At 38.4% G+C, this 18,740-nt stretch overlaps 1 protein-coding gene across 2 annotated transcripts; it reads right to left on the reverse strand.

Annotated features, from left to right (window-relative positions):
- Positions 1-978: 978 nt before the first annotated feature.
- LOC116936602 (runt-related transcription factor 1) lies at positions 979-18,442 on the reverse strand. 2 transcript variants are annotated; one of them, XM_032943797.2, is made up of 7 exons: positions 18,160-18,441; positions 16,442-17,014; positions 14,147-14,260; positions 5,587-5,739; positions 4,883-5,179; positions 2,826-3,150; positions 979-1,782 (listed from the first exon to the last, which is right to left on the reverse strand). In XM_032943797.2, exons 2-7 carry the CDS (start codon positions 16,914-16,916, stop codon positions 1,278-1,280), a joined length of 1,869 nt encoding a protein of 622 aa, XP_032799688.2. In that variant the 5' UTR covers positions 16,917-17,014; positions 18,160-18,441; the 3' UTR covers positions 979-1,277. The 2 variants fall into 2 exon arrangements, with proteins under 2 accessions (XP_032799688.2, XP_032799689.2); XM_032943798.2 differs by lacking the exon at positions 5,587-5,739 and having other exon boundaries at positions 18,160-18,442.
- Between the last annotated feature and the right edge of the window lie 298 nt (positions 18,443-18,740).

An 18,740-nucleotide genomic window follows, 5' to 3' on the forward strand; every position in this document is an offset into this window, starting at 1 on the left:
GCAGCCACAGCAGACCAACTTGGACACAAATGAGATTTTCGCATTTGTGGAGAACACGCAACCCTGGACGTTTTACTGCTCCATACAGTTCAAAATTTAAATAATTGTATTTTAATAAGCTATATGTCCAAAATCAAAATCTGTAAGTTGCAACAAATAACCATCGATAAAACCATTTATTAATTCATTTTCCATTAATTTACCAGAATAATTTCGACTAGAAAAAAGATAGAAAAATAAAATGTAGAATGACCTTTTCTGCAAAATTTCTCTAGCAAATTAATGATAAGCAAATTATATCTTTAATTTTCCCACTTTCGTCCTATGCCTCCCATGTTAAATTCCTTCATTTTTTTCAGATGGCTCCGTGGCTTCGGTGGCTTCCACAGATAACCACCTCAACACCGCATACCCTTTCTATCAATAACGCCACCGCTAGAAAGCGGTCATAGCTGTACAATTTAATAAAATAGAAATACCTTCATTGGACATAAATCCGATCTTCTCAGTAAAAATTTGCACATTTTTTTCTTTTTTACGCTACATTGTTCGTTGATTGGGTAGCATGGGTTCAAGTTCGAGACACAAAGTCAGGCCAAAGAATGTACGTACCAAAGAATGTAGGCCTATCAGTGAAGTCAAAGAAAGAATCAGTACCAAAGAATGTAGGGTCAATAGAATTCAGATTCAGCGATAATATTATTTTCCAGTGCGACTCCCTTAATCCGTTGGCAAGTTTGGTATTGATACTGTGGTCATTGTTATGCAAATCATGAAAAATGTGTTAAAATTTTATCAGAAATTTACTATTACGTGTGATTACAATATACTGAAGTAGCTAAATGGTGCTCTCTGCGGAAGATCGGACAAAAAACGATAAATTTTAGAAAACTTATTGGAGAAATCTCTTTTGTTAATACTTTTTCGAGAGCATAGTTTTTAAAGTGATAACATTATAAAAAAATGAATAATCAGAGATGTGCTGAGTACCGCGCGTTATGAACGGAACTCATTCGTTTATGGTCCATTCGCAAGTCAACAGTACATGGAATTGGGTAACTAGTTATTTTTCCGACAGCCCAGCTAGTACTGGCATTTCTTTGGTATGGAAAAACTTGATTTGGTGAACATTAAAACATTCAATATTCTCTAAAGTATAATAGAAATTCAAAATGGAAGTTCCTGCTTAAGAAACTGTAAACATATTGCACGTGTTATCTATAATTATAGGTAAAATTACTGAAAGCTGTTTCCTTTTGTTTGTGTAACGTGCTTCGTTAATAAGGCCGCCAAACAGCTGGATCCGTAGAGGGTTGAGTTCTTCCCAAGTTCTCACCCGTTTCATGTTCAGGAGAATCGGACCCGTTTGACGCGCTATTGACGGGACCGTTCGGATTATCCGGTGGGGATCCAGTCAATCCATGAAGCGCTTCACCGATCTCTCCGCTTGATTCGTTACCCCCAATAGCTGAATTCAGCGACTCTAGGTATCCGTCGTGTTGTTGGTGATGACGATTATCAACACGGTAGAGCGATGGACTTCCATGATGAGGACTTTGAGCATAAAGGGACGTTCTAGTATCGGTATGGTGAATCGTTCCGTGATGATATTGATGGGAATGAGGGTAGACGATGGATTGGTAGACAGAACTATGTGTCGATCCTGGTCCGACCACCGATGACACCTGCCCATGTGTTGGGGCAACTGAAGATGATGGCGCTGTACCGTAGTAGGTTGAAGAATGACCAAGCAGGGCATAAGTTGTCGGAGAACTGCCAGTTCTGTAAAAATGTAGAATGCAATTCTTAGTATTGATCAAAAAACTCATAATACTACTTTAATTAATGTTTTTTTTTTGTTTTTTTTAATGGCGAACGGAGAAATTTATTCGTCCAAAGTATTTTGGCCGCAGTCGGTAATTTCATGGTAATAGGTTCGGTTTTAGTCAAATGATTTTTTTTTTTATTCTTTAGTCAATAGTTAATAGCCGAATATTTTAAGGGTAATATATGAAATTTAAAGATTAAACTAGAAATATTTTATTGAACCTGAAACAAGTGTTGTTTTTTTTTGCAGAAACTTTCCTAATCATAGAAAATTTAAGATTGACACTTTTGCACGTATCAATTATTCCTCGAAATAGATACGCGCTACTACAGAAAGACGACAAAGCAATCGACTACCGTATAGTATTTCGGTTATGAGTATCATTTGAGACACCAAGGTATCTCAGGCTGAATTCAAAGTGAAAACAAGGAGGTGGTAGAGTCAGGGGTACAAGAAACATGAACCCACACAAAATACCTACTGCTGATTTTCGATCCCCCAAGCCACTCGGACAGCCCTAGTATATGCGAAATCTTCCATTTTCGCTTCCCAATCAATAGCGGCTGTTACTGGTATTTTGTTAGGTCATTACAGTGTTGCTTTCAGCCAAGCTAAGCTATAAATAATACCTCATGTACATCCCAGTTCATCTTTAAGTTTACTGAGCCAGTCGCCTTATTTGTTATCTTATAGTGAGAGTTAAAAAAATTATTATTATTATTACAGTGGCCTAGTCTCAAACGAACCGCTGTCATTCATTCAACCGCTGCCGATATGACACGTACACTTAAAAACTAAAAGCTCTCTGAAGAATTATTTTGCACTCCATACACGTGTAAACTTATTCTGCCTTATTTTTACAATAAACTAAACTTAAAGAGAAAATACTGTGTTATATGGCGCAACGGAGTAGTCTAAAAATGTTGAGTTATAATTCATAAATCTTTCTGCGACTTGCGATGAAACGAAATTATGAATAGAGAATAAAACAATATACCCTGGGCCGGAGATAAAGGCCGCGGCGGATGGTGCGAAATGCCCCATATTGTGATGAGAATGAAACAATTGACTTGAGTTGACTGTGCTGTTATTCCCGCTACCGGTTCCAGATACTGTGCTGCCGTTACTCTGTACTTGGGCATAGTGGTTGTGTTGGTCGTTGGTCGAAGGGTTGATTTCGACGACATTTCCGCCATTGCCGGTGCCTTCAGATGACGACACTGATCCCGTGGCCACTATGTTAGAATGGTATCGGTTTGTGCTCATCATTGAGTAATCGGAACCAAAATCTGAAACTAGTCCAACATTGCAATCGCCCATACCTGAAATAGAATCACAAAATTATAGTTTCAGTTAATGCCTGGTCGCGTTTTTTCGTGGAAATCGATTACAAAGCGACCAAATTCATTTAGATATGAAGCTTTCGTACGGCAAAACGGAGCTTGTCTTTGTCATTTACCATCGCAATTTAGATTTTTTCATAGTCATGTCGTATTTAGCATCCACTAAATTCCAAAGAAACTTCTGCACTTCTTATATTAGTCAATTAAACGTTTGTGGTGTAAACTACCAGATGGAAATCATTAATTTCATAATAAATACATTTTCATTCAACATACGTAGCTACGGAACAGGGTTGTTTCGACGACTGTTGGATACTCTATAAAGGAACGTTGGCGAGCTTAGACAATAACAGGAAGTGTTTGCCATCTCAGTGGTGTAGACCCACAGTCTCGATAAGAATAAAGCTTCTATCAGAAACATCCTAGCTCCGCAAACGTCGTCTAGTATCGCAAAAGACTTCTGAGTTTTCAATGCCATTTTGTCGTTACTAAAATTAAACTTGCTCGGTGCTTAGGGTTTCAAGATATTGTTACCTTGTGTGATTACACCTGCGCATGATCGTAAATACCCCCTTGGCTTAAGCTGATTGGAATTAATTGCTTCCGGTTGCCCTCCTACTGCACAATGCGTTGGCAGCGCATCAAAAACTTGTGGCGCCTATTCCATGTAGCCTAAAGAATAACCCTTCTTCTAAACTTTTTCTTAAATTCGGTTCAACCGAAAAATATTTTTGTTTTTTTTTCTTAATGAATTCTGCCATTAAACAGGTTGCTTACATACTACGGCAATTCTTCGAGATTTCGTTCAGAACTAAAAGAAACCTTATGGGCGAAGCTTGCTTGTCCAGAAATGCACATTGTATAAACACGTGATCCCATTTCCTTGTTCTTACTTGCTACCAGGAAATAGTCTCAATAAAATTTTATTGGTTTACGAACACACTGCTATCCCTTTTATTCCTTCTATTTCGGTAAACATTTTTGTGTTTACTGCATTTACCATTTTGTTTACTTCGTTAGTAGCATTGAGCCAAAAGCTTTCAAGCGCTTTGAAAAGCACCTGGTATGGATTTAAAGCCAAAATGTACAAGTGAAGTGATACCTACTCGCGGAGTACGTCAGACAATCACAATTAATCTGGCAAAAACTATACTGCTTAGTTAACTATTTGAGCCTTCATCAGATTGGGCAAGTAAAATACTGGAACGATACTTAAAAACTTCTTTTTTAATGAGACATATTTTTTTTTTTGTGAGCAGTAAATAATGCATAGAAAATAAATTACAAATTTAAGATGAATAACAGTAGTGCTCCTAATGATCGTTTTAGCCCAATCGCTTAGCAAGTGTAAAGGAAGGGAGGGATTATCTTGTTTAATGAAAAGCCATTTTGTACATTAGGTGAATCCTAACATCTGCCCATCATCTTTAGATATGAGAAAAATATATCCTCATCCAGTGGTTTTTTAAATGTCAAGTTGACAATAATACCCTTTTCTTATATATCTATTAAAAAACGACACGATCCCAATCGAACTTACGGATTTCGCCAATGCGATCACGGAGAAATATAGTCATTTAAACAAATTTATGCAAAAAACATAACAATAAATCTAAAAAAAACTAAATAAATAAATATAAATAAAAAAGATGAAAACTTGAAGACGAAAAAGATGTACATGTTTTGGCGATAGTGAAAAAAGAGTACATACCAGCTGTAGTCGGAGCTATTTGTCCGTGGGCTATTGAGACGTTGATTGCATTGTTGCCTGAAGGCGTGCTTCCATTTCCTCCTACGCCGAGGTCGGTGTAGGTCAAGACGGGTGGATTGTACGTAGTGCTAGGACTGGATGTGACGTTGCATCCAAGGTAAGACGGATAGGAACTGCTTATTGTACTGCTGCTACTGCTTCCGCTACTCAACGCCCCAGCGCTACTACCTCCGCTTCCACCGTATGGGGGCCAAATTGCGTCTTGGTTGGTTGCCAAATGATTTGGCTGGCCAGCGTCTGTAAATTGCAACGGTATTCAATTATGTGCAAATTTTGGAGCATGTAAAAACATGAACGTAACGTAAGAATGAAACGTAATATCGTTTAAAACTGTGTCGTCAATAGCAGTATTTCCTTTTGTGGTGTTTATCGCTGTTTTTTTTCTGTTTTTTATTTTACTACACAATTTCGTTTAAATATTGTGACAACACATCCTTCGTTAAATTTAAGCAACAAATGGAATATGTTTTATAGCATGACTACTGCAAAATCCAGAGCGCTTCTGGAACTCAGATGGCCTTGACAGACACCTTAATTCCTAGAATGCTTCGAAATCTGTCAAGTCAGTTCGAGCATTTAACAATAATACATGTTTGCCATAGTTCATAACTTAATAAAATCCCGAAGAAAGAAGATTAATATACCCAAATGATTGTTGATGGCAGTGAAGCCTAATGGATGTAGACTGGCAAGGGCGTCGTTCTTGCGGCGGTGGGAATCGAGTTCGCGTAAACTCTCAGGCATGTATGGCCGCTGAGCCCCCGACAGACCAAATGGCCGAAACGACTGTTGCTGCCCTGTTTGTGTACGTTCATAGTATTAGAAGAGAAAGACAAAGAAAAAAAAAGGCAAATTGAAAAATTTTCAAACCAGGCTAAATACGCAGTTGGCAACGAAATTCTACAGTTTGATTTTCTGATAGGCCTACTAAAGTAGCCTACTGTGACGTCAGTCAGGTCGATAAAGATCATAGCTGTTCTGAATATCCCAACAGATGGGATATAACGTGTCATGGTTGACATAAAGAGGACAGTCATTTTCTTTGGAACTGAACTATACACCTATGTCTTCGACGATTTTTCTATAGAAATAAAAAATCTTGCATAAATATACAGCGAAAGCTTTTTGAGATGGCAAAAGCCGTACGAAAATGGCGATTGATCGCATTAGCGAAAGTAGCCTATTTTCCACGTCGTCAATTTTCCGAGTAAATTTGTTTAAATGCGCCTAAACTGAAAGTATATAAGTAACCAAAACGTAGCCTGTGTTTAGAAAGCATCGTAAGAAAATCATTCCACCAAATTTTCCGAAAGAATTGGTTTTGTGTGTTATGAATTCAACAACAAAAACTTGCTCTAACTAACTAGGACTTCTGCGAAAAGCTTTAGAGAATCACCCAAATAGGGTATTTCAGAAGCACTGTAAATGAACTTCTATTCACCGACAAGCGCAAGCAAAACGGCGTGAAAATAATTAATTTAGTAATCCTACTACGGAAAGCAATTTTACCATCCTTTTTTGTAATAGATACTCTCTGCCAACAACGAAATGCCGTTTATTTTGGCTTTCAGCTATATTTTTGTAGAGATCGTGCAGCGCCATGTAAATGACAATCCATGTCTTGCAGTCATTAAGGCATCATCTGTCTGAGCGCGGAACTAATGAATGTAATCAATGTGCATTACGTCCCATTTTAAATAATTTTTTCTTGCTCTCAGTTTAATATGTAGTTTTCTTCAGGTAGAAGTAGCCTGAGTAGAAGCATTTATCTTCAAAGATGTTTCGCCTATTTACGTCGTCATGACGGACATTACCTAATGCTTGTTCTCATCCAATGCACTCACGTGTAGAAAATAACACGGACGTATTAGGCAACACGCAGCTAATGGTGATAACTATTTCACTAATTCCAGTAGCCCATATTTACCAAAATGTTTTCTTTTTCCTATTGGGGAGCAAAGGGAAGGAGCATGCATAACGTCCGCTATAAGAACGTTACGAGGCCTCGGCCTCCGACTAACAGATTTCTTTATTCAGCTTTTCGAACACAAACGAAGTTAATCTGCATTTCGGCTGTTTTCCCTGATATAACCTTAAAGGATTAGGTTGTAAGGATGAGGCAGACAAATAGGTATCGTCACCGTGTTATCCGTCACATGATAAGAAGACAAAATAGTTCAGTCAATGTGATGGGGAAGGCTCAAATGGCGTTCTTTAAATATTAAATGAAATATATGATGTAATGATAGTTCAAAGGCTGGAAAAAGTCAGTTGACACGGAAATATTACAAGCCTACTTTCGCATTGCATGGTGTTCATCAAAGATTTTCGTTAAACCGTTAATCTCATGGGGATAGCTTAAGATTAATTGTAAGAAGCAAAGCCAAGGAACAATACAGCTGCATTTTGTTTTTGGGAGAGGTTTAATTTTAGTCGTCACGTTTATTATATTTAACTCTCATGGTAAAAAGTTACGTAGAACAATTTTCGTGTAAAGTTAGAGATATGCTTCACTTGTGAAGCATATCTCAACTTTGCGCAATTTAAATGAGCCATGAAGAACATGGCTGAGTGGAGACTTCGCATAGGCCTTGGCTCTGTGCCTCCCATATATCCTTCGATTCCCTATTACTTCAAGCAACTTTCTCTTCCAAACAACATTAAATTTTATGGAGTTAAGGAAGTTAGGTATCAAAACATCAAACTTAATTATCGGATTAAATTGTTTTCCCTTCCAAACTACATTAACTTCACCTTTAGGTGATGTTAAAGATAAAACTTGCGATGGCAGAATGTTTCAACGGACCGAAACAACAAATGTCAGAAAGGTAATGCATTTCAATCATACTCGACAAACACGTCTGGCTTCGAAGACAAGATTCTTTTAAAACAAGAAAAGGCCAAAATAATAGATTCGCGTTAGAAATACGAACAAAACCTCAGAATGTTAATTGTTAAATGAGATATAGAATACGGTAAGATGTGCATAAAACAGAGGCACCCTTCAAAATACACAATAGAAGACCTATCTCATTTTTAAAGCGTTTTTGGTGAGATGGAGGACTCTTAGCAATTCCATGTCAACTAAAGGTAAAAATCAAAAGATATCAAACTATTCTGCCCAAGAATAGTTTGTTGTATAGCATCAACAATGTTGTCAATGCATCTATAAGACTCGGTTAGTGGTACCGGCACATCGACCAACTTCGATGTACCCAAGGTCTGCAGTGTTTTACCCATTTTTGTACTTTTCTCTTCCCGACTCCAACATCCAACGTAAATGCTTAGCATAATCAACAAATAGTTTTTAGTGAAGTTATATTTAGTTATATTTAGTGAAGTTAAAATTTCACATTTTTTGTCTTCAAAAAAAGACTTGGAGAATGACGGCGAGTATACGTTAAACCCGTCTATAGCTGACAACTGATAACTTGTGAGTTTGAGTTCCATTTCCGTCCCACGTCAAGGATGTGTAAAACAGAAATGAGCGGGAATCAAGAGATAAGGAATTTACGGATGCAGTCTCTGCACGTTTTGACGATAAGTAATGTTTGGTTTGGATTTCCTTTTTCCCTTGTTTAACATCTGAAATAATTTCGTCGATGACTATGTCTTATAGGTTTTACTTACTAGTAATAGTAGCCAGGTCTTATTTATTTTTAAGTAAATCCGAAATGAAAATCTACTCATTTGCTGGCGAAACATCTCTGATAAATTTCTGCAAGTTGAATTGCATTGGCGGGAACTGGGTTACCGCGGGAAAACATCTTCAGTTTTCTTGCTCTGGAAACAAGATTTATTTATTTTTGTTTTGTTTTCTCAGATTGTGATGTTTGGTATTCATCCAGCATGAGTTAGCAGGAGTCAGAAATTGGGAAGTCCTTTATTTTCTGTATGCGAATTCACATTGTACCATCGTCCTTGATGAGACAAATGCGAGCAGCTATAGGCTAAGCCTAACTGCAATTATAGATGTCCAAGATTCCCACGGTTCAATAGTTTTGGAAGCGGAAACGGTCTATGGCCTCTGTAGCTTAAGAGGTCTTTTAGGATTCTCCTCGTTTCTTCACACGAGAACTACTGGGTAACTAGAAAACTAAATTAAAAAAGCTCTCGCAACATGGGACATTTCCTTGTATTTCAGTAGATTACCTCGCCTCGCTGGATGTGAAAAAAGTCAAGTAAAATATTGGTCGAAAACTAATAGGAAACATTTCTCGGCGCTCCAAAAATGAAAAATCGAAAAAAGAAAAAAAAGAAATAAAGAAATAATTATATATTAGGCGATGTCGTGAATATATATGTAGCGTGTAGCTGATTTCTGCCGAAAATTCAGTAATTGCCCGAAGGAGTCCATCAATCTTTTTCCGTCGAAGATTAGAATTTGTTCGTAACCGCAGCGCCTTTATTTTATATAACTACAGGATATTCGTAGCATATTGAAACAGTGTCACGATATTTCGATGCCATATAGAGCTGTAGTTGTGATATTTCCGCTGAGCATTTCCTCGTTTCTAAGAACGCCGGCTGAAAAACAAAAAAGGTTTGGTTGTATCGGCCACAGCGGAAGCTGGCGCGATAGATAACCAGGGGTTTCTTAGGGAGAAATGAAAGCATGATATCTGCAACGGAATGTACAAGTAGTTCCATTTTTGTCCCCTCTTTTTGTGTTTGTTTTCCTTTTCGTCGCAGTTCATAATCTACAAACATGATTCATCCTGTTTCGCGACGGATTTTAAATACTTTGTTTTGCCTTGGCTAACGATAAGCATTTGTTCACGAAGCAACAAATTAATAGTAGATGTTTTCTCTTGTTACTGCATTGTGCACTACTGTACGTTTTTCATATTCTCAAGTTAGTCGCAAATCCACGAATCAAAGGCTAAGTGATCTAGGATATTTGCCGACCATTACAAAGAATCTTAAGCTTGAGTAAAAAATAACAAAAAAAACATGCAAGTAGAGCGGTTTTACAGGATTTGTCGATTTTAAAAAATTCCTCGTAGCCTACACTTCAGAAAAAAAAACCTGCCAAAATTCCTCCTGATGTTCATTTCCCTATTAGAGAAATGAAGATCAAGAGCGTCAAACGTATGCTAACAGTTTCCACTAGAGATATTTTAAGATGTTGTGTGATGTTGGGCTACAGCTTACGTTGTCAGTTGTTTAGAAGTTGACCAGGGCCGACAGTAGGCTCTGGCCATAAGCGCATGAGGTAGCTACTAGCTTATAGCTATAAAAGCTTGAGTAATTACCTTCAAAAGCACATCACAATACTAATTAGAAATGTTTTTTTTGTACATGATGATTCAGAGGCCGAAGACTGAGTGTTTAAAAAAAAAAAAAAAAAAAAGAAGGGAAGAAGGTGGCATGATTAGACGGAGAGGGAAACATGGCAATTAGTCTCCAGTAGGCTGAAGGAACTAATAAAGAGAGAGGGAATGGTGGAGGAACAACAACGCCAGACGCAACAGTTGGTTGCAGGTAGTCTGGTACTGCTACCGTGTGGGCCGATGTGCGTGCAGCCGAGCTCCCCTCACTGTCATGTTTCGTGCGTCTTTAACACGCATTTTGCTCTTTTAGCTTCAGAGGATGCAGATGCATTAGGCACCGGGGACACCAAAAAATGACATATTAGCGTCGTCGCAATTTCTCCAACACTGATTTACACGCAATCGTCAGCCACGTCAGGTAGATAATCGCTACGTCATCATTAGTCAGGTCGGATTATTTCACTTTTCAAACTACACGGTAGTGACGACTAAGAAATCTACGTGAAACGTTTCGTTTGATTAATTTCAACGGTAAAAAAAAAAAAAAAAAAATGAAAATTTTTTCCCAGAATTTTAGCATTTTGCCGTTTTTCCCGAAAGAAGGTAATGGAGTAAATCGAAGTTTTAGCCGTCTTTTTTTTTTTTTTTTTCCTGACCTTCGGTATGTCGAGAATACAACATGGAACAGTCGAATTGTTGGCAACCTTGAAACTTACAGTTTTCCAACTTTGCTGTACGGAAGAGTTCTTCTTTGAATTCATCCAGCTCGCAGCGTAATTACCGGTTGCCAGTGCAGCGTGAAGCACAACTAAGCTTACTTATTGAGGCTGCAATTACAAGCATTCGAGAGAAAGAAAAAATTCTTCCATCGGCACGGTTTCATTGTCGCAACTTCTATTGCTGCTCAATACATGACCCTCAGAAATACTTTTACGCATATTTGAAAGTGAAATGGTTTATAAGGTCACCCCCCAAACTTCTTGACAGAGAAGCTAATGTAGAATAGGGGGTAAGTATCTAAAGAAGTGAAAATGATTGCAAATATCCCGTCTTGAACGGAAGTTTGAATGCACCAAAAAGAATTCAATGATTACTAGGTAATAACTGTTAAACACCAACTCAGATCATTGCTGTTCACGCTAATTCTATGACAAATTCACACGACAGACAAAGGCTTTGAGATTATGATTATGCGTTTGGGCCTGATCAGTTGATTTGTTCGTTGACACGTTGAGCCTAATCTTCGTGAAAAATACCGCCGATTGCCTACAGCAGCGTGAAGCGTGAAAGCTGTGACTGGTTTTTATACGGATCAAGGCGAATCGAATGAATGTAATTGAAAAAAGTTTGACGGCTATTATGAGAATACAAATCTAGATATACTCGCACCACCCGTTGTTTCTTACAGGACGTATTAGTTTGAGTGACACGATAATAAACACATCTGCCTATAGAAATATGTGGAGCCCTTTTTTTTTTTTTCTTTCAAGTATTTGGTATGGCGGAAGAGAAAAAAAAATAACTAAATTGGACAATAGCGTGTAATTAGCGTAAGATGAGGGGGTGCATGCCCACATTGTGTACAGCTGTTGCAAGAGTGGGGAAGGTGCGTGTGATTAGGGGAGGATGCGTCATGGCTGTCGAGACCACGGTGCTTCGAGTACGGACCCTGGGGTCATTCCCTTTTTTTTTTTCTTCTTCCTTTTTTATTTATTTATTTTTTTTTTTATCCGAGTCCCACTTTTACGTGACTACAGGTAATATTCCTTAACCATACACAAACAGCTTTGAGCTACAATGTGCTAGACAGCCAACTCCAGCTGCTACAAGTGCAATACGTAGAATTTCCTGGAGTCCACAGTTATTTCCTGTTGATACGCTCTAGTTTTATTACACGACGCATTTACGTGTGATAACACGAGCAACTCAGAAAGCCATGTCTGGCGTTAAAATCTCCGTCATCGTCACCATTTCCGTGACTTAAGAACTGCAAGATTAATTCACACCTAGGATGACACAGATACCTGTAGTGTGACGCAGCTGCAAAGCCAAAGCAAAGAAATGTGGTTGCAGCAGTGTGCGCTATTTAATTTAGGCCCTTTTCATAGATTTTTCAACATTAAAAATTATACACTGTTGGATTTCACAACGCCATAATTTTTAACAATCATATATTTCGCCCTTTCTAGTGTCCTGACTACACCGAATTCATAACCCACTCACGTTATTTTATGTATTATATGTAGTTCCCCCGGAAGTTACGATACGTGTCATATGTATCAGAATAATATATACACACCAAATATATATTTATTCTATCAGAGATCAACACAGAAATTGTTTCAACTGCTACCAAATGTTAGGATATGGAAGCTCGCTGTCTAGAATTTGAACTGGAGGAAATGGCTAATAAAATGCAGTTCAAAATGCGTCCAGTTTTGTCGTTAAAATGAAACCAATAATTTTTTTGAAATCAACGCCTGGAGATTCAAGCACTGTCTGCGAACTTCTCGGTTAGGTGCGATTTTCACCTCAGCAATTCGTGATATACCAATTATGTGGCATTGGCATATCGTTGGTAATAATTACCATGAAACTCCAATGATTAGACCGAATGGTGCAATTGCTGACAGTGGTATATCGTTTCGTCTCGTCTTTGGTTACTTATATTAAAAATCGTCGCTTGTAAAATCATTCACTACCAGTTGATAGAAAAATGGAATCAGAAGTTTCAGTCGAGGGAATTATTTCTAAGGACAAGTTGTCAGTATTTTTTGTCAATGCAAGGAAAAAATGTATCATTGGTAGAATGCAGCCATTCACCAAAGTAAGCTACGTTGTAGTGATCCCATCCTAATTGAAAATTTTTCGAAAATTTCTAAAATGGAATGAAGTCTGGCAAATTGCAGCCATAAGGCAGAACATTTACCTGTCTCATGACACATGCAACGGTAAACCTTAGCTATAGCCTTCTTACTAACGTGTGACTCATACAATGTTGGTAAGCGGAAGTCAAAGTTTTCTAATACGAGAAAGTTTTTATGTACATTTTTTCGGATTTTTTTGGTTCAAGGGTTTTCTATCGAAGTGCAGTCTAGTGTATTTTGATGTCCTGTATCCGTTCAAGTAGCCTTCCAATTAAAGCCAACTTTTTCAATTTAATATCTATTGTGAAATTTTACAAGAAAACTCGTTAAATGATAGTGGATTTCGGATGAACTAGCAAAATCAAATTCAAAAGGTATATGTTATTCAAATTCAAGCAAATCGTCGGCGTCAATGCGAAAACCGCATATAGCAAAACCGGTGAACTCCAAAGTGCTTTGCACTTCATTCAACGGGAAATTCAATTTAAGAATGTGAAGCCACAAAGCATACAACAATTCAAAAGAATTTAAACGTGGATCCCTAAAACACTGAGTCAATGCATGAGAGGTATGCAACCATCATACGAATATTCCGACAGTCTAGTTCTGAATTCCCATTTAAAAAACAATGTAGAGAATAACCGGGATTTAAAAAAATTAGATGGGAATCTGTACCTTTCTGCATAGTAGTGCGCTCAGATGATACGTGGAGAGTATACGATGCAGATGAGTGTACGCAACAAGTCACCCCTTAGATTACTAGGAATGTAAAGACGTTGGCAACAGCATTGGGATAACCACATTGTCCTAATTTCCTCGGATAGGCTTTGTTTCGAAAGATACTGTAGACACAGTTACGCATCACGAAAAGCCGAAAAAACTACGAAAAGCGATAGCATTTAGCTACTGGCTTTTGGCCATTCGCGCCGTTGCAGAAGCAAATGGCAGTAAGAGCTAAGCTACATATATCCTAGTTACTCATAGAACCCCTTAATTGAACAGGCCGAAAGGCTGAATAATCAAACAGAATCCTAAACAAGGCTGTATGGCTTGCTGTAACTCACGTGTTTTGCTTCGGGGTTCTCGAGGACCATCCACAGTCACCTTGATGGCTTTCGAATAGGTAGCCACTTGTGGAGGAGTCGTGCTAACTGTAATAGTTAATGTGAAGCTTTTACCTGCAGAAAACAAAAATACAGTTAATTCCATGGCAATGTGAATCTTGATCAAACTTAAGCAATTATCAGGAGACAGGTGAAACAATATTCAATTGTTTTTTTGCGAATTCATCCCTAGCTTTCCAAATTAAGTTTTCCATAGCAGGGAAACGCGTGTAGTCTACAATTCCGTTCTTTTGCGCGATTTCTCGCTAACATTTTCCACCTGTCGAATGAGACGGTTGCCTCGTCTATTTGAGGAAGAATGTGACGTAACCCGGCTACCATCAACAAAACACATATTTGCATGTTGCGGATACATTGTTTATGTTCTTCGCTGGTGAAAGAAAATTATACCGTCCTATACGAGTCATGCAGGAAGAACTTATTTATAAACTAATTTTGTAATCGTATCGTGGATTCCCAAGCCAAGCGCATAGCACCGCCGTATCATATCCTTTTAAAAAGCTTACGTTTAAGCTGTGGACAAAGGAATCATGCCGGTACCGGTGCTCACATTAGGTCTAGATACCGACGGCATGGCACCAAAGTAATTGATGCTCTAGCTGGAAAAATGGAGATCTTTGACCTCTTCGCTTCCTATTTTTCTTTCTGACATAAGTGGTCTTCCTCCCTTATTTGAAATAATCAAGTGTCTGAGTAGGTGTAAGAGCCCCTTTGCAACAACCTTGCGTTGTTCTCAAACCCTTTGGCGTTTTTTATTTTCTGGTAACGACCTACCGGAAACAGCCATTTTTTTTTTCTTCTTCTTCTTCTTTTTCTTTTACTTTTAGGACGCCTTCTTAAATTTTTCTCGCAACTACTTCCCCACCCCCTAGCTCGTTTTCTACAGGAAAAGTACCTTTGGAAAGTTTAACTTGTACTAACATTAGTTAGGCTTTAGTTGAATTCCAAACAACCGACTATTCTCAACACAGAATCATTCGTCGATAATCCCATTTTCGTGAGAACGAGAAGACAAAATGAATAAGGTTACTTCGATGGCCTAGCACGATTTACATTTTGTTTGTTGTATATACGTGTTTCTTAGGAATTAGAACAAGGTGTTTACAAAAACGGATTAAGGCACGAGCCACGTCGCGGAATGATCTCAATAGCTTTTTAAATGCAATTCTGTCAATTTCGTTTTCGCCTTGTAGACCAACAATGGGTGTACTGCTAGATTTATATTGCAACCGCTGCATTGTGAGCTGCAGTAATAGAACTGAAAGAACATTGAATCTAAATTTCAGTTACTTTTTTTTTTGTTTTTTTTTTTATGAAATTTGTTTAGACCTACTTCTTGCAGCAAAAACAAAATTTAGGATTGTTAACTGAACTGAGATAACGAAAACAGAACAAGCACAGCGGCGCCTGAGTGATCAGTCACAAAGATATTTAGAAATCGAAGATTTCTGGATATCTTCTTGGAATTAACAAATGATTCTTTTGGCATTAACATGGCCGTCCAAAAAACTCAAAACCCTTTTTGTTTTAAAGTGGAGTAAAATTTTAGATTGTAAATGTCCCGTAGATATTTTTGCAAATGAACCGAACACGCTAAGTTTGTCTTTGTCTGATATCCGACTTAAAACATTCAATCCTAGAAAATTGATTGCAAACCGTTAATTGCTTGTTAGAATAAATTTTTTTATTTCGGGTATACTATTTTTTTTACAATATGTCATTTTATTTTTTATTATCGACGTTTAAAGGATACGTTTGACATGCGCAGAAATCGACGGAGTTTTGTTCTAAAGACTATATAAATAAGGAATAGCATTGGTCGTAAGAAGAGCTCATTTTCTGTCTTTCTAGTTCAAAATTTTTAAAAATGTAGAAAAGAAATAAGTGAAAAACTTTAATGTTTCTTCGTACACGGTGAGTATTCCAATTCATTTCGAATTACCTAGTATTTTTCAGCATCGAGTTCTTGTGTGTTTTTTACGCAAATCAAGTGGAGTTAGTACTCTGCAGGTAGTAGCTGTAATCAAACCGTTGTTTTTGCCGTCATATTAAACATTTACATAACTGTGACTATTCCAATATCAACAATTGGCCAAGGGACTCTTCCTAACCGCAGTATTTTTTGCGATATGTTACAAGTCACATTCCAAAAACTTCAAAATGGTGAACTAATTTTGTTTTTCCTGTGATGATTTTGACTAAGTGTTCCAAAAATTGAAGTGTAAATGGACATACCTCTTCCAGATCGACCAATAAACCGGAGATCGTTGAATTTGGCCACGTGATTTTTAACGATGGCAGTGGCATTGCGAAGTTCAGAGCTACAATTTTCATCATTTCCAGCTCGTACAGTGACGAGCGTTCCATCTTCGACTCCGCCAAGACAAACGACGCGGAATGCCGTCGGTAGCGTTTTGTTGGAACGCCAATGGGTCGGCAAAGCGGTACAGATGACGCAAGGGGACCCGGTGCGCACCAGCTCGCCCCCCAACAGGGCCGACGGAGCTGAGGGATCCCCGATGATCTCAGTTAATGCTCGATCGGTCCATAACAAATCAGTTGTAGATGGAGCACTGTCGGGTCTCCCTCCGTGAGGTGGCGACGACGATGTTGATTCGGTTGGCGACGCCAGTTCGCTACTAACGGATTGGTGATGCGGCGTGGCAGCAGCCTGACCCGATGGCATATGCATTTCGTTTGCTAGCAACATGGTTGACACTGTTCGTGGACAATAGCGTGTCGAATGCCAAGCGGATTATGTCCACCAATGAACGAATAAAGTCTTTCAGCACGATTTCACCTCTTCACCTGAAAGTCGCAAAAAATAGGAGATTTTTCATGCTTCTGTCAACCAAGATGCATTTCCACTGACGCTGCTCGTATTAGCTGCTTGTAATGTACATTAACCACCAACAATAATAGGCCTAAAGAATAACCTAATTTTCAAATGATTCCAATTCTGCAAATATTTTTGTAATTTTTGTACAGACATGTAACAAACATAGAGTTAAAGAATTTCGTTTAAAACCATTTAATTGTGTATACAGTATGTATGCAGCAGGTGAAGCCCTTTGGAGATAAACGGATTTCTTTGGGTTACGACACCTCTAAATAATCGGTTCGTGTGCAAAATTAGCTGTGCGGCTAGCAATGGTTAACGAACGTGATTCATACGAAATTTAAAGAAGCTTAATTTTATAATTTAGACTGCGTGGAAATGTGTGAAGACTATCATTTACAGAACTAGTGTTACACAACCAACATGGTGAAATACATGAAAACGTAAAGAGGAAAGATGGATTCTGCAAAGAAAAATAAATGAACTGAAATCTTACTCGATCTACCTGCCATTACGGTTGAGGCTTCAAATCCTGCCCAGTGAGATGCACGTTTTACCAAAAGTCGTTGCAGCGGGGACAATTAAAACAGAAAACGAGTTGATGTATGCAGTTTCTTTGTTTCCTTATTAGTAGCTAGTTAATTCCCCTGGTAGTGACTACGACTATAAGTTGTCATGCTACTAGTACTATTTTAGGTCTTTTTCTTTCTGCTCAAATCTGCATTGTTTCCTTTGCTTCCCTTTTATGGAGGAAATTCTCATTCCCCTGTTTTCCAAGTAGCTCTTAATTCGATAGCTTTCCGTTCTGTTTCAGTTCCAAATTGAGAGGCCTGTTTCGGCTTGGCAGTTGTCTCCCTCTCAGACATAAGCTTGCAAGATTGCCCCAATAAAAAGAACGGTATGCACCAAGGGTGTTCAGGAAATCTTGCATTTTCCAGCAGCTATGATAGAATGGGTAAAACGGTGATAAATCTATCTAAGGATCGTGAAACTATAATGTTAATTCTACACCATAGCGTAGAATTAGCGTTCATATTTGCCTAGCACAAAATAGAATCAGCTCTAAGCAGATTGTCACGGCACCGAAGCTTGAAATCATGAATAGCCAACTTACTTTATGAATGATTCCAATAATTGCCGAACTGATTAAAAACGACACTATTCCTTTGAGATGATCAATTCAACAACACTTCACTGGGTTTCGGTAATGCGTTTGTCGCACAAAGACGAGAATTCATCAGAAGATGTCTGAACGATGTGAATGAACCATAAGTCAATGCAAAACAGGTTGTTGTGATGAAAATGAGAGAATACTGTTTCTTGTCACAGTTGCAACGCCACTGAAAGCCTCACCACATTCCCCGTGCCCAAAAGGCACGAAAGAAAAAGCTTCGGTAGCAAACATGTCTGTAGTATGTCGGTGTCTTGGGGACTTGACTAAGGGCTGTACTGCTGGAGGAGGGGCTAGAGCGCGCCGTCGTCAGCCAATCAAACCGCGTTCCGTTCAAAGTGAAATAACTTACCATAAAGCACATCCAATCGAGACCGTTCTCGTTCAGCTCTTCGCTCAAGTGTGGCGTTCCTTTTTATATCTTCCGCTCGCACGAATTCTATGAGACTAACTGGACCTCCCCTCCCTTGTGCTAGAATCGAGTTCACAGTAAAATTACGTGGAAAAAATTGGGCTTTCCTTGG

The sequence above is a fragment of the Daphnia magna genome, unplaced genomic scaffold (genome assembly GCF_020631705.1).
Source record: "Daphnia magna isolate NIES unplaced genomic scaffold, ASM2063170v1.1 Dm_contigs066, whole genome shotgun sequence".
Classification (NCBI taxonomy): Eukaryota; Metazoa; Arthropoda; class Branchiopoda; order Diplostraca; family Daphniidae; genus Daphnia; species Daphnia magna.